Consider the following 14,347-nt stretch of genomic DNA (forward strand, 5'->3'; position numbering starts at 1 on the left):
TAAAAAATGTTAGAAAAGCCCAGAGGAATTAAAGGATCCTTTTCAGAATTCATTAGTTACTTACAAATCTATTAGTTCTTTGGCTTTTCTAGGGGGGAAAAAAAAAAAAAAGAATGCCTAAGCAGCAGGTTTGCTTATGAATTAAGGAAATCTCAACCCAAAGTTTTTTCTCTCTCTTTTTTCCCCCTCTCTCTCCCTCCTTTTCTTTTCTTTTTTTTTTTTTTGATACTGAGGATTAAATCCAAGGGTGCTTTTTCAATGAACTACACCCCAGCCCTTTTAATTTTTTATTTTGAGACAGGGCTTTGCTAAGTTGCCAAGGCTGGCCTTGAACTTGCAATCCTCATGCCTCAACCTCCCAAGCAGCTGGGATTACAGGTGCACTCCACCATGTATGGCTCACACCTCAACTAGCAGTCTATTAAAAAGTCAACATTCTTTTTTTTTTTCTCCGATTCTGGGGATTGAACCCAGGGGTGCTTTACCATTGAGCTACATCGCCAGCCCTTTTTAAAGATTTTTATTTTGAGACAGGGTATCACTAAGTTGCTGAGGGACTCACTAAGTTACTGAGGCTGGCCTGGAACTTGTGATCCTCCCGTCTCCTCCAGAGGTAGTGGAATTATAGGTGTGCGCCACCACACCAGGGCTGGGGTTGTGGCTCAGAGGTAGAGTGCTCGCCTACCATGCGTGAGGCACCGGGTTTGATCCTCAGCACCACATAAAAAAATAAAATAAAGATACTGTGTCCACCTATAACTAAAAAATTAAATAAATATTTAAAAAAAAGAAAATTACAGCCTGAAAAACGTTTCCCCAAGAAGTTTTAGGATGAAACTGCTCATTAATACCAACAAGCAAAAAGTGTCAACCTAAAAATTTCTTACTCTAAGCACAAATAAAAGCAATCATTAAAAAAATTAATTATAGGGGCTGGGATTGTGCTCAACAGTAGAGTGTTCACCTTGCACATACAAGGCCCTGGGTTCGATCCTCAGCACCACATAAAAAAATAAACAAATAAAATAAAGATATTTTTAAAAAAGTAATTATAAATTTAATCAAGAATTCACTCTATTAGTCAATGCAAGCAGGTTTAAAACCAGGAACTACACACAGATTCCTAGGCAACATTATATACCTGCATTCTAATATCCCTTTACCAACCAAAGCAATGATGGCATAAGAATGACACCATCAGATCTTAGGAGTTTCTATCCTTATATGATTACTACCACCAACAACGGGTATGTGTGTGTACATGCATAAGATTAAGAACAGCAGAGACTTAGCTTCAGATAATACCTGCCAATACCTAAACTATAGCTCCCTAAATGCAAGATCCTACACTAAAGCCACTAGGCTGATAAATCCTTTAGGTAAAGAGAAAAAAAAAAAAAAAAGTCTACAGAAGTCTAGGAGGGACCCTGAAGGACAGTATGAAAAACAGAAGAGTACTTTTCCAATACCACCATCACTTTACCAAGAAAATCAAAAGATATCTCTTTCTTACCCTGACAGCTCAATCTGTTATCAAATGTCTGGATCAAGCGCATATTACACACTAGGACCTGAAGGCTGCCTGCCATCTGTTCCACTCGGCACAGTGGGTCATTTCCTGGCAAGTGAGCAATGATGCCTGATGTGTGAATAAAACTCAGACTTTGCTCCCAGGCTAAAGTAACAAAAGAAAGGAGGCAAAGGGACTTGGAGTCTTCCTTAATACAAAACAGTGGGGCTTCTGTCTCTCAGGTATATGACCTCACACAGACTCTAGGCAAGATATGCTCTTACTCTGAGGATAAGGTTAAAGGCATAGCAGGGAACTATCCACAGGAAAAAAGAGTTTGCATATCTGGCATGGATTTATGCTGTTCAAAATCATAACCCCATTTTCCTTTGCCAGCAAAGGGCTTAGAAGTAGCAACTTAAAACAGAAGGCTTGTAGAACAAGTACTTACACCTCATTCTGCATTTCTTTTAGGAAGCATTCTACCACTCTTAGTCTATATTTGTTCCTCTGATGGATTTTTTTTTTAATATTTATTTTTTAGTTGTAGTTGGACACAATACCTTTGTTTTATTTATTTATTTTTATGTGGTGCTGAGGATCGAACCCAGGGCATCTACACACTAGGCAAGCACTCTACCACTGAGCCACAACCCCAGCCCCCCTCTGATAGATTATAAGAGCTAGATTACCTTTGTTAGAAGACAGCACAAGTTTCCAAGATATCTTAAGGAGACTGAAGAAAAATAAATTCAGATTTACCTATGCAGGCCTCTATAACCTCTCTGTGCTTCCTCTCAATCAAGTAGCTTTCAAACCTAAGAAAAGAACCTGAGCATAGCAGGCACTCATAATTAACTGATAAAAAAGAATGAACGAGGAAGCCAAAGTGGTGGCACACACCTGTAATCCCAGTGGCTCAGGAGGATGACACAGGAAGATTATGAGTTCAAAGCTAGCCCCAACTTAGTGAGGCCCTAAGCAACTCAGTGAAACCTTATTTTTACATAAAATATAAGAAAGGGCTGGGGATGTGGCTCAGTGGTTGAGTATCCCCGAGTTTAATCCCCAGTATCCAAAAATAAATAAATAAGTGAATGAGGAGCTGGGCATGATGGCACATGCTATAATCCCAGCACCTGGGAGACCAATGCAGGAGGATTGTAAATTCCAGACCAGCCAAGGCAATTTAGTGAGACCCAACCCCAAAACAAAAATAAATAAATAAATAAAGTTGGGTATGGTAGCACACACATATAATCCCTCAGCAACTTGGGAGGCTGATGCAGGAGGATCACAAGTTTGAAGTCAGCCTTAACAAATTAGTGAGACCATCTCAAAATAAAAACAAAAAAGGCTAGGGATATAGCTCAATGATAAAGCACCCCCATATTCAATCCCCAGTACCAATTAAAAGGGCTGGGGATGTGGCTCAGTGGTAGAATACCCTTGAGTTGTATCCCTAGTACCATGAAAAAAAACAAGAAATGGATGAAGGCTGGGAATATAGCTCAATGATAAACATTTACTTGGCATGTACGAGGCCCTGGGTTCAATTCCTAATTAAAAAAAAAGCAAAGAAGTAATGGCCATTTTTGCTGAATGCAGTGGCACACAGCTATAATACCAGCTATTCAGAAGGCTGACCCAAGAAAATGACAAGTTGGAGCCTAGCCTGGACAACTTAGTGAGTCCCTATCTCAAAATAAGAAAATAGGGCTGGAGGGCTGGGGCTAGGGCTCAGTGGTAGCACACTTGCCTAGCACATGTGAGGCACTGGGTTCAATTCTCAGCACCACATATAAATAAGTAAATAAATAAATAAAGTAAAGGTTCTACTGACAACTAAAAAAATTTTTTTAGATTTTAAAAAAAGTAAATAAACTTACATTAAAAAAAAAAAGTAAAAAAACAAAAAAGGGTAGAGTTAGACTGGTGGGTATAGCTTAGGTGTAAAGTGTTTGCCTAGCATGTACAAGGCCTGGGCTGAACCCTAGCACCTCAAAATAACAACAAAAGAGTAAAGTAGAAGAAGGCGACGGGGCTGCAGAAAGACAAAGGGGAAGTATTGGATCGAAATGAAGCAAATTATGTAATATGCACGTATGAATATGTCAAAATTAACCTATTATGTATAACTATAATGCATTAATACAAAATAAATTAACTAATTAAGAAGGGGTGGGGACATACCTCAGTGGTAAAGTGCCCCTGGGTTCAATCCCCAGTACCAAGATAACATAACAAATGATGAATGCAGGAACTTAAAGGGACTCGTTATAGCTGGGCCTCTAATCCCTGTGACTCGGGAGGCTGAGGCAAGAAGATCACCAGGTTCAGAACCAGGTTCAGCAACTTAGTGAGGCCCTAAGCAACTTGGAGAGTTGCTTGTCTCAAAATAAAAAATAAAAAGGGCTAGGGATATGGCTCAGTGGTTAAGTGCCCCTGGGTTCAATCCCTGGTATCAAAAAAAAAAAGACTCATCAATCTCTGAGTTGCAGAAGGCGGTGAGTGACAAGAGTCACAGAAATAGCAGTTCTTCAAAGAAGTGTGTGTGTGTGTGTGTGTGTGTGTGTATGCGTGTATAAAAATGCACATACATACCTCCACTTAAGGCCATACCAGTACCACGGTGGCAGATGGACATTGCCATAGGAAGAGACCAGCTACAAAGAAACACATAAAGACAATTTAAAAACGGAAAAATTGACCCCATAGCAGAGTGTCCATCTTGGCAATGAAAACATACACTAATTCTGAAATAGGCACTATTTTTTTTTGGTACCAGGGAGTGAACCCAGGAGTGAACTCAGTGAACCCACTGAGCCACATCACCAGCACTATTTTGTATTTTATTTAGAGACAGGGTCTCACTGAGTTGCTCAGAGCTTTGCTTTTGCTGAGGCTGGCTTTGAATTCGAGATCCTCCTATTTCAGCCTCCTGAGTTGCTGGGATTACAGGTGTGCACCACTGCACCAAGCTGAAATAAGCACTATTTAAAAAAAAAAAAAACAGTTTTCAAATTCCTTGCTTTCACTTTTTATTTTGAAAACTAGGCTGGGGTGTAGCTCAGTGTTAGGATGCCTTCCTAGCATGCATGAAGCCCTGGGTTCATTCCCCAATACTGCAAAATTGAAAAATAAAATTTAAAAAAAAAAAGACATTTATTTAAGAAGTGTCCCTCCTTTTATCAGACTTCATCACTGTTAGAGCTGAGAGGAGAAAACAATTATAACTTCTTTCACAAGGAGAAACAGAGATCACTATGTTGTCACCAATAAAAGTTGGCACAATTAGAGGAAGTAATCATTGGAACATAACCACCTGGATCCTTCTGTTTCTCCAGTTTTAACACTGTAGTGGAAAATCTAAGTGAGTTTTACTTACCCAGTTTCACAACATATATGATCATTCTTGAACTCTCCCTTATTATATCCCCACAAATATTGAACATACCATTTATTCCCTAATAAATAATTTTGCTGGATTTAGTCCTGTTCCCTTCTCTTCCTTTCCCTTCCCCTGTACTTTAACATTAGGTTACATCCCCAGTCCTTTTTTTATTTTTAGACAGGGTCTCCCTAAATTGCTGAAGATAGCCTCCAAATTGTGATCCTCCCACCTCATCCTTCAAAGTCACTGGAATTAGAGGCATGTGCCACATGCCCAGCTTAGTATATATTTCTTATCATAGCAGTTCTAAAACACTTTGTCATGAAATCAAGTTGGGCAGGATGGCACACACCTTGGGAGGCTGAGGCAGGAGGATCATAAGTTCCAGGCCAGCCTGGAAAATTTAGCTAGACTCTGCCTCAAAGTAAAATAAAAAGAGCTGAGGATGTAGTTCAGTGACTCTGGACTCAATCCCCAGAATCCACTCCCCCACACACAAATTCCTTTTTAAATCATAAATCACCATTTTGCCAAAGCATTTCCATAGAGCAACAATCAACATCGTTATTCTAGACCTGTTCTCATTCTCAAGAGGGAACTGATTGGTAAAATAGAAGGAATAGCAGTCTTGGAGAAAGTTAATGTTCATTTGGAAAATCAGCTTAGAAAGGGAATACTGACCAAAATCAGACCACATATTTAATACCCTAAAGATAAATTACTGAAGGTTGAAAAGATCTCAAAAAGAAATTCTAGGACTGGGGATAGATTTCAATGATAGAGTGCTTGCCTAGCATGTGCAAGGACCTCGATTCAATCCTCTATCTACAAAATAAAAATGTTCACAATTAAGCCAGGTGTGGTGGTGCACATCTGTAATCCCAGGGGCTCAGGAGGCCAAGGCAGGAGGATTGTGAGTTTAAAGTCAGCCTCAGCATCTTAGTGAAGCCCAAGGCAACTCAGCAAGACCCTGTCTATAAATAAACTATTAAAAAAGGGATGGGGAATGTGGTCCCTGGGTTCGATCCCTGGTACCCAAAAAAAAGTTCACAGTTAAGAAAAGAGTAATATTCAGAGAAACCAAAAAAACTCACTAGAGACCACTCTGATTAACTCAGATTTAATGGGATAAATATAAAAGATGGAAGAAGAGCCACATAACCAAGGACAAACAGAACAATGGCATAATTTGGCAAGAAGAATCAGGAGAGCTGCAGCTTGCAAAAGACATTAAGGACAACAAAAAGGGGCTTTTAAAATTGCATTCAGGAACAGAAAGCCCCCTAACTAGAATAGGGAATTTTGATGACAAAATTGTGAAACAGATTGCTTAAATATTTTGTCAAAGAGAAAGACTATCAGTCTAAAAAAGAACAAATATTTATTTGAAAGGCCTGAAACCCAAGAGGTAAGGAAATTTTAAGGCATTACTTAGCATTCCAAATGCAGTTATGGGGGCTCCTAGCCCACATAAATTAACTCCCATCACTAAAAGAGAGAAAAATTCAAATGTTACCCTATTTTTTTTTTTTTTTTTTTTTTNACATGCCAAGTAAATGTTTATCATTGAGCTATATTCCCAGCCTTCATCCATTTCTTGTTTTTTTTCATGGTACTAGGGATACAACTCAAGGGTATTCTACCACTGAGCCACATCCCCAGCCCTATTTTGTATCTTATTTAGAGACAGGGCCTCAGTGAATTGCTTAGCAACTCATTTTTTGCTGAGGCTAGCTTTGAAATCACAATGCTCCCACCTCAGCCTTCTGAGCCACTGGGATTACAGGAATGCACCACCTCACCTGGCAAATGTTACCATATTTTTATTTCTTTATTTGTTTAGTAGCAGGAATTGAACCCAGGGGCACATCCTTAGTCCATTTAAAAAAATTTTTTTGAGACAGGGTCTTGCCAATTTGCTGAAGCTGGCCTTGAATTTGCAGTCCTCCAGGGCATGAACCAACATGCCCATGCCCGGCTACCCTAATTTTCAAAAGTCATTAAACCATAATAGCCCAGTTAGCCTATTACTGAGTGGGTAAGGACATTCTACTTGCCAAAATTAACCACAACATTACTTCTTGTACCACATGCTCTTCCAGAATCTTGTCATTCTTTACCAAGTATTTAGTCCCTTCCTTTAAATCCAGGCAGAACTTCATGACTAACTGCTTCAATAAACAGAACACAGAAGAAATAAACATGCATAACTTCCAAATTTCCCTTCCTCATGCTATGAGGAAGCCCAAAGTAGTCAATGCAAAGAGTTTATGGGTATATCCAAATGAAAAGAAAAGAATTGGTACCAAGAATGTAGCTCAGTGGGAGAGTGCTTGCCTAGCATGCACATGGCCCTGGGTTCAATCCCCAGCACCACAAAATAAAACAACACCAAGAATTCAAAATTAAAAAATTATGGGAAACAGCCCATGTGGAGAAAATAAGGGCCACTCCCAACAGCCAGGATCAACCCAAGACATGTAAGCAAACAGAACTTGAGATTAGTTTAACCCTTAGACTGTGTTTTCCAGTTGAGATTCCAAACATCATAGAACAAAGATAATCACTACCACTACTCCCTGTTCAGTCATTAAGAGTCTAGTACAGAAAACCAAGACTATTTTAATTCACTTACAAAAAGTGGAAATCAGTATGATTTCACTTAGGAAAAAAAATTTTTCAGGAAATACTGAGGTTTTTCTTTTTCTTTTCTTTCTCCAGCACTGGGGACTGAACCCTTGTACATACTAGGCAAGTACTCTACCACAAAACTACATTCCCAGTCCTTATTATTTTGAGACAGGGTCTCACTAAGTTGCCCAGGCTCGTGAATTTACCATTCTCCTGCCTCAGTCTCCCAAGTAGCAAGGGTTATAGGCACCCACCACAGGGCCAAGCCTGAGATCCTTCTTGAAGTTTATTATCTTATTTATCCATTTCCAACTCCTAAAAGAGTATCAAACATACTGGGAATCATCAAAAAAAAAAAAAAAAAAAAGTCTACTTTTCTAATTTTTGACTTTGTTAATACAATGGTAGGCAACTAGAAACATAAGAATATATGAATTTCAGCAAGTGATCTAACAATTGTGCTACAAACAATACCTTCAAGAAAGTAAAAAGACATGGTAACACACAACTATAATCCCAGCAGCTCCAGAAGCTGAGGCAGGAGAATCACAAGTTCCAGGCCAGCCTGGGCATTTAGGAAGGCACTGTTTCAAAATTTAAAAAAATAAAAGGGCAAGAGATGTAGCTCAGTGGTTATGTACCCCTGAGTTTAACTGCCAGTACCACACACACAAAAAAATGAGAGCCAGACATGGTGGCAAATGCTTGCAATTCCAGCAACTCAGAAGGCTGACACAGGAAGATCACAAAATCAAAGCCAGCCTCAGCAATTTAGTGAGATGCTGTCTCAAAATAAAACATTTTAAAAATGCTGGGGATAATAAATTTTTTTTTAATTTTAAAAAAATTTTTTAAAAGGGCTGGGGATATGGCTCAGAGGCTAAGCACCTCTGGGTTCAATTCCTGATTCAAAAAAAAGAAAGTAAAAAAAAAAGCATTTCTCCAAGGAAGATATACATGATGCTCAACAATCTCTCTTCCAAAACACTCTAGAAGTTACCAATAAAAGTACGATTTCAAATACCACAGATACATTTCTCTGACACGTCACCCTTGAAACAGGCCCATATTCCTTGATGTTTCCTTTTTGTATCCCACAAGTGTGCATGAAGTTCCATTACTGGAAGAGCAAACAAAATAGTGGTAGGCTTACCTCAGCAGCCTACTATCATTTTTTTTTTTTTGTGACTTGTAAAAAAAGATCAAGGCTTTTAATATAAATTGAGAATAACTTGGGAAGTTCTCCATAATTATAATCCCCCTCCCCACCAAAAAAACAAACAAACATTTATCTCTGAAAAAAAAAAAAAAAAAAAAAGTTTCACCAGGGACTGGGGTTATAGCTCAGTGGTAGAGCACTTGCCTAGCACATGTGAGACACTGGGTCTGATCCTCAGCACCACATAAAAATAAATAAATAAAACAAAGGTATTGTGTTCATTACAACTAAAAAAATAAATAAATAAAAAATTAAAAGTTTCACCATAAGATATTAAGAATTGAGATCACTAGCCAGGGATTACAGTGGCTTGGAGGCTGAAGCAGAATGATTACAGGTTTGAGGCCAGTCTCAGCAATTTAGTGAGGCCCTTAGCAACTTAGTGAGACCTCTCTCAAAATAAAATAAAACAAAAATTTTTTTTAAAAAGGACTGGGAATGTAACTCAGGGTTCAATCTTTAATGCCCCTGTGCCCTCAAAAAATAACTAAGATCACTTATTAGCCTACTTTTATTTTAGTAAAATGTCTAATTCCTGCCATCAGAATTATTCCTGGAATTTGGGTTGGGGAGAAAACTGAAGGGTTGTGGTATTTGTGGAGGTGGTTAAAAAATGGCCAGCCTCACTGGCAGGAAACCAAGTAGAGGGTAGCAGAGCTCAAGATGTTGCTGGGTTGGCTTAAAAAAAAAAAAAAAAAAGCAGATCAACAGGGACTTATCTTAGGAGGCACCAGCTATATACACTGTATATATAGTCACATATACACAGTGGGGTATGATTGGACCCATATTTATCTTAGCTCTGTCCACTGAGAGGGCCTAGAAACAATGACATGCTGGTAGTACCAAGCACATCTAACACCCAAATACTCATTTCACAGAAGCCATCAATACCCACTGAGCCAATTGTGGTTGGTACATACCTGATGTACCTACAACTAAGGCAAGAGGATTACAAGTTCAAGGCCAGACTCAGTAACTTAGGGAGGCACTATCTCAAAATAATAAAAAAAGGACTGGGGGATGTAGTTCAGTGGTAAAATGTTCCTAAGTTCTATCTCTAGTACCAAAAAAAAGAGGAGTGTGTGTGTGTGGGGGGGTCCATTTGTCAAGTCTGGCACTATCTGAACATCAAAATAAATGAGACTAACAGAGTATAACCCTCTCGGCAAAATAAGAATCCCTGAGTCCATACTAATAAAGAAGGCAAACTTTACTCTATAGAAATAAATAAATCTAGATGGGACATGGAATTAGAAAAATCAGTTTGGCAACCATCAGAGTAATAATCTAATTTAGTAAAATATTATCCACAGATGTTGTTGGGTAAATGTCTGATGAAAAACAGAATATTTAGAGTTTCAAAGTATCTTCCCACAAAATATTATTAATTATTAAATATGCCAACTTTACATGAAAAAATCCAGTAAACATATCTTAACCAGTGATAAAAGCTCATATCAGCTGGGCACAGTGGTGCATGCCTGTAATCCCAATGGCTCGGGAGGCCAAGGCAGTAGGATCGCGAGTACAAAGCCAGCCTTGGCAATGGTGAGGTGCTAAGCAACTTGGTGAGACTCTGTTCCTAAATAAAGAACAAAAAAGGGCTGGAGATGTGGCTTAGTGGTCAAGTGCCCCTGAGTTCAATCCCAGTAACCGCCCCCCCCCCCAAAAAAAAGCTCATATCACCAATAATGGATTAAATCATCATCATGTACCTCCTGATATAATATACTGAGAAGAACACAGCATCAACTCAGGAGCCTGCCAACAATATATAAATCAAAAGTAGATTGTTTCTTGAGTTTTACAGAAGACAATTAAATGCACCTCAGGAGGTATTATACTCACCCATATCTAATTTTGACAGTGATATTTAGATGAAATTTTAAAACTTGGAGTCAATGCTATAATGGGTTAAAACTTTTGGGGCCAATGGGATGGGGTGAATGTATTCTGCCCATGGGACAAACAATCTCGGGGGGACTGGGATAGGCAGATCAGTTCAAATGTAATTACAAGAGTCCTTAAAAGTAGAAGGGAGAGGCAAAATAGATTAGAATGATATAAAGTGAGAACAAATCTACTGTTGCTTGCTTTGAAGGTGGAAAAACAAGGCCACAAGCCAAGGAATGTGGATAGCATCCAGAAGCTAGAATTGGTAAAGTAATGGATTTTTACCTAGAGCCAATGGAAAAGAACACAGCCCTTGCTAACACCTTTATTTGAAATCTATGTCACACTTCTAAACTACAGAACTGTTAAGACTATGAAATTCTGTTATTTTTAGTCACTAAGTTTTAAAAGGGCTGGGGAGGGAACTCAAAGGTAGATCACTTTTATCATACTGGATTCCTTTCCATGTGAAAGGAACCCAGTATGATAAAAAAGAAAGAGAGAGTAAAGAAAAAAAAAAAACCTGTTCTTAACTCATTCAGATATGTCAACAATCTGGGAATCTGCATAAAGGTATATGGGAACTCTGTATAATTATTTCTGCAACTTTTATGTATATTTGAAATTATCTCAACATTTTTTTTAAGTTTTGTACCTCCCACAGGCTAGACAAGCACTCTACCACAGAACTAAATTCCCAGCCCTTTTTATGTTTTTAATTTTGAGACAGGGTCTCCCTAAGTAGCCCAGACTAACCTCAAACTTCAGAGTGTCCTGCCTTAGCATCCTGAGTAGATGAGATTTATAAGTATGCACCACCTCAACAGACTCAAAACATTTTAATTAGTGGGAACTGTATTGGGATGCATTAGAATTTCCTAAATAGTAGTATTGCAAGATAGATTAAGGCTAGACGATAGACTTAAATCATGTCCAAATTTAAAAAGGCCTGATAAGTTATTTCCCTCTACTGTGAAGGGTATCTCATCTACACAGCTACTTTCCATCTGAGCAAATATTTCCCTCCAATTGCAGAGAATATCAGGGAGGCTAAGGACAACCTCCAGAACTTTTACCCATCACCTCTAGATTCTCTGGCTCCAGAAACTTTACCTGTAGATAGTAATATGGGGAGATACAGGACGGTTTGAACCTGTGTTCTTATTCCAGAACCGCTCCATCTCTTCTTTGGCTGTGGTTCCCATAGGAATAGCACTAAAATAAAACCAAAAGATTAAAAATGGATTAAAAGTAAGCTTGGTTTAATTTCATTTGTTTGTTTTTTGGTGACACCGAGGACTAAGCCCTAGGATGCTCTACCACCGAGCTACATCCCCAGGCCAGGCTGACCTTGAACTTGCAATCTTCCTGCCTCAGCCTCCTGAGTCTCCTGGTGCTGGCAGTTTCATATTTTATATAACAAAAATTAAAAAAAAAAAAAAAAAAAGTAAGATGAGCTGGACAAAGACAAACCCAACAACTTAGGAAAACATGTTCCTCCAATAGTATTATTTTTATGCCAAGTTTGCTTCAGTTAATAACCTTGGGGCTAGGGCTATTGTTCAGTGGCAGAGTACTTCCCTAGCATGTATAAGACCCTGAGTTCCATCCCCAATACCACAAAAACAAACAAACAAAAAACTAATTAAAAACATGATCCCATTCCCCTCAAGAAAATGTCTCAAGAAATGTGGGTATAGCTCAGTGGTAAAGCACATGCTTTGCATATATAAAGGCCTGGAATCAATACCCAGTACCAAAAAAGAGAGAAAAGAAAATACCTCCTCATAGATTACTCAGGAACTACGAGGGGAAAAGGTAGTAATCTTATGGTAGAAAAAACCTAGCAGACATTTTCTCACTCAAATGATCAAAGTTAAAAGCCACTGATAATGAGACAAATGGCATTATATGACCACTGGTATGATGTACTGATATTTCTTATCATTAGGAAACAATCACGAAAACTCAGCTAACACTACAAAATAACTGTACTGTAGTCTTCAAAAATTCAGCCATAAAAGATAAAGACTAAGACACAGTTTCAGATTTTAAAATATTAAAGAAATATGACTACTAAGTACACGTGAGTCTAGTTAGATCTTGGGTAGAAAATGAGATACTGGATTTCATAAAGTACGTTATTTGGAAAAAATAGAAAATCTGAAAATCAACTGTGCATTACATAAGCATTCATCAACATTAAATTTCCTAAATTTGATAATTATGCTTGTATAACTATGCTGTGTTATGTAAGGTAATTTCTTGTTCTCAGAAGAAATAGTTACAGGTAAAATATCATGCTGTTCACAACTTACTCTAAAAGAATTCTGTGAAAATAATAAATATATATTAGGCTGGAGCCCAATAAATTGACAACTATTCAACTACTTTTGACCTACAAAAATAACTGTTTCATATGATACAACCTAAAATAGAATGAATAAACAAACAGCAAAATGTTAACAATTGATAAATCTGGATAAAAGTTGTATTGAATTTCATCATACTACTTTATAACTTTTCTGAAAGTATAAAATTTTTTTTCAAAATAAGAATTTTAAAAAGAAGGGGAAAAAAAAGGCAATTAACACCAAAAGACTAGGAATGACTGTTTAGCAGAGGGAAAATATTTTACAACTAATTAAGATGTGAAATTGCCTAAAATTAAAAATTACAAAAAAATATTATTAAGGAAAAAAAACAAAGTAGAAAAAGGAGAATTAAATATCAGTGAAGGAATCAAGAAGTTGGAGCACAAATTAAAAATAAAAAAAAAAAAAGTTGGAGCAAATCAGTGAAGTTAAAAATATCAATAAAGCTCTCACCAGGCATGGGGGCACACACCTGTAATCCCAGTGGCTTGAGAGGCTGAGGAAGGAAGACTGCAGGTTCAAAGCCAGCCTCAGCAACTTAAGGAGGCCCTAAGCAACTTAAGGAGACCCTGTCTCAAAATAAAATACAAAAACAAGGCTGGGGATGTCACTCAGTGACTCAGTGCCCCTGATTTCAATCCCCAGTTTCCCCTCCAAAAAAGAATATTATATTTCATAGCCTTTGAATAGTGCTTCATATTTTGTATATTCCCTAAACAGTCCAGGGACCAGCCAGAGCTGTTCACAGCTGAGTAACGCGAATTCCATTGACACTCAAGGAATGACTTTCCAAGGCCAAGAAGGAGATAGATAGAGACAGCTGGGCTTCCATCTAATAATGTTTATGCCACTTAAGCACAGTCACTGTGATTCAACTGTCTGGCCAATATATGTAGCACAGTGGTAGGGTGCTTGCCTAGCAAGTGTGAGGCCCTGGGTGTGATCCCCAGCACTAGGGGAAAAAGAAAAAAATTAGTTCTCAGTTATTATAGGTGCTATCAATGTCAGGAATTTCAGTCTTGCCCTTGGGGAGCTCAAAGTCTAGAAGGAGAGATAAATAGATGAATCATTAAACAACATAGCAAATGATGATAGAAACATGTATGAGAGCCTGGCTGATAGAGCAAGGCTGAAGAAGTGACTTGATCTTGCCATCTAGGAGTTGGGTTTTGATGGATGAGTTTAAGAGGCTGTAAGGAGGGCTGGGGATGTGGCTCAAGTAATAGCGTGCTTGCCTAGCATGCGTGAGACACTGGGTTCGATCCTCAGCACCACATAAAAATAAAATAAAGATATTGTCCACCTAAAGCTAAAAAATAAAT

The 14,347-nt window shown here is 38.2% G+C and overlaps 2 protein-coding genes across 3 annotated transcripts in view; one reads left to right on the plus strand and one right to left on the minus strand.

Annotated features, from left to right (window-relative positions):
- Nucleotides 1–14,347, plus strand: part of LOC107147467 (myelin protein P0) — a 55,987-nt gene that overhangs the window by 22,352 nt on the left and 19,288 nt on the right. The window lies entirely within an intron of this gene.
- Nucleotides 1–14,347, minus strand: part of Sdhc (succinate dehydrogenase complex subunit C) — a 42,705-nt gene that overhangs the window by 17,486 nt on the left and 10,872 nt on the right. For both annotated transcript variants that reach the window (XM_048810145.1, XM_015491934.2), the window contains exons 3-4: nucleotides 11,764–11,865; nucleotides 4,115–4,176 (exon numbers count right to left, since the gene is read on the minus strand). In XM_048810145.1, the coding sequence (XP_048666102.1) occupies nucleotides 4,115–4,176; nucleotides 11,764–11,855 (154 nt within the window). In that variant the 5' untranslated portion in view covers nucleotides 11,856–11,865. The remainder of the gene's footprint in view (nucleotides 1–4,114; nucleotides 4,177–11,763; nucleotides 11,866–14,347) is intronic.

This window comes from Marmota marmota, unplaced genomic scaffold (assembly GCF_001458135.2).
Source record: "Marmota marmota marmota unplaced genomic scaffold, marMar, whole genome shotgun sequence".
NCBI classification, from domain to species: Eukaryota; Metazoa; Chordata; class Mammalia; order Rodentia; family Sciuridae; genus Marmota; species Marmota marmota.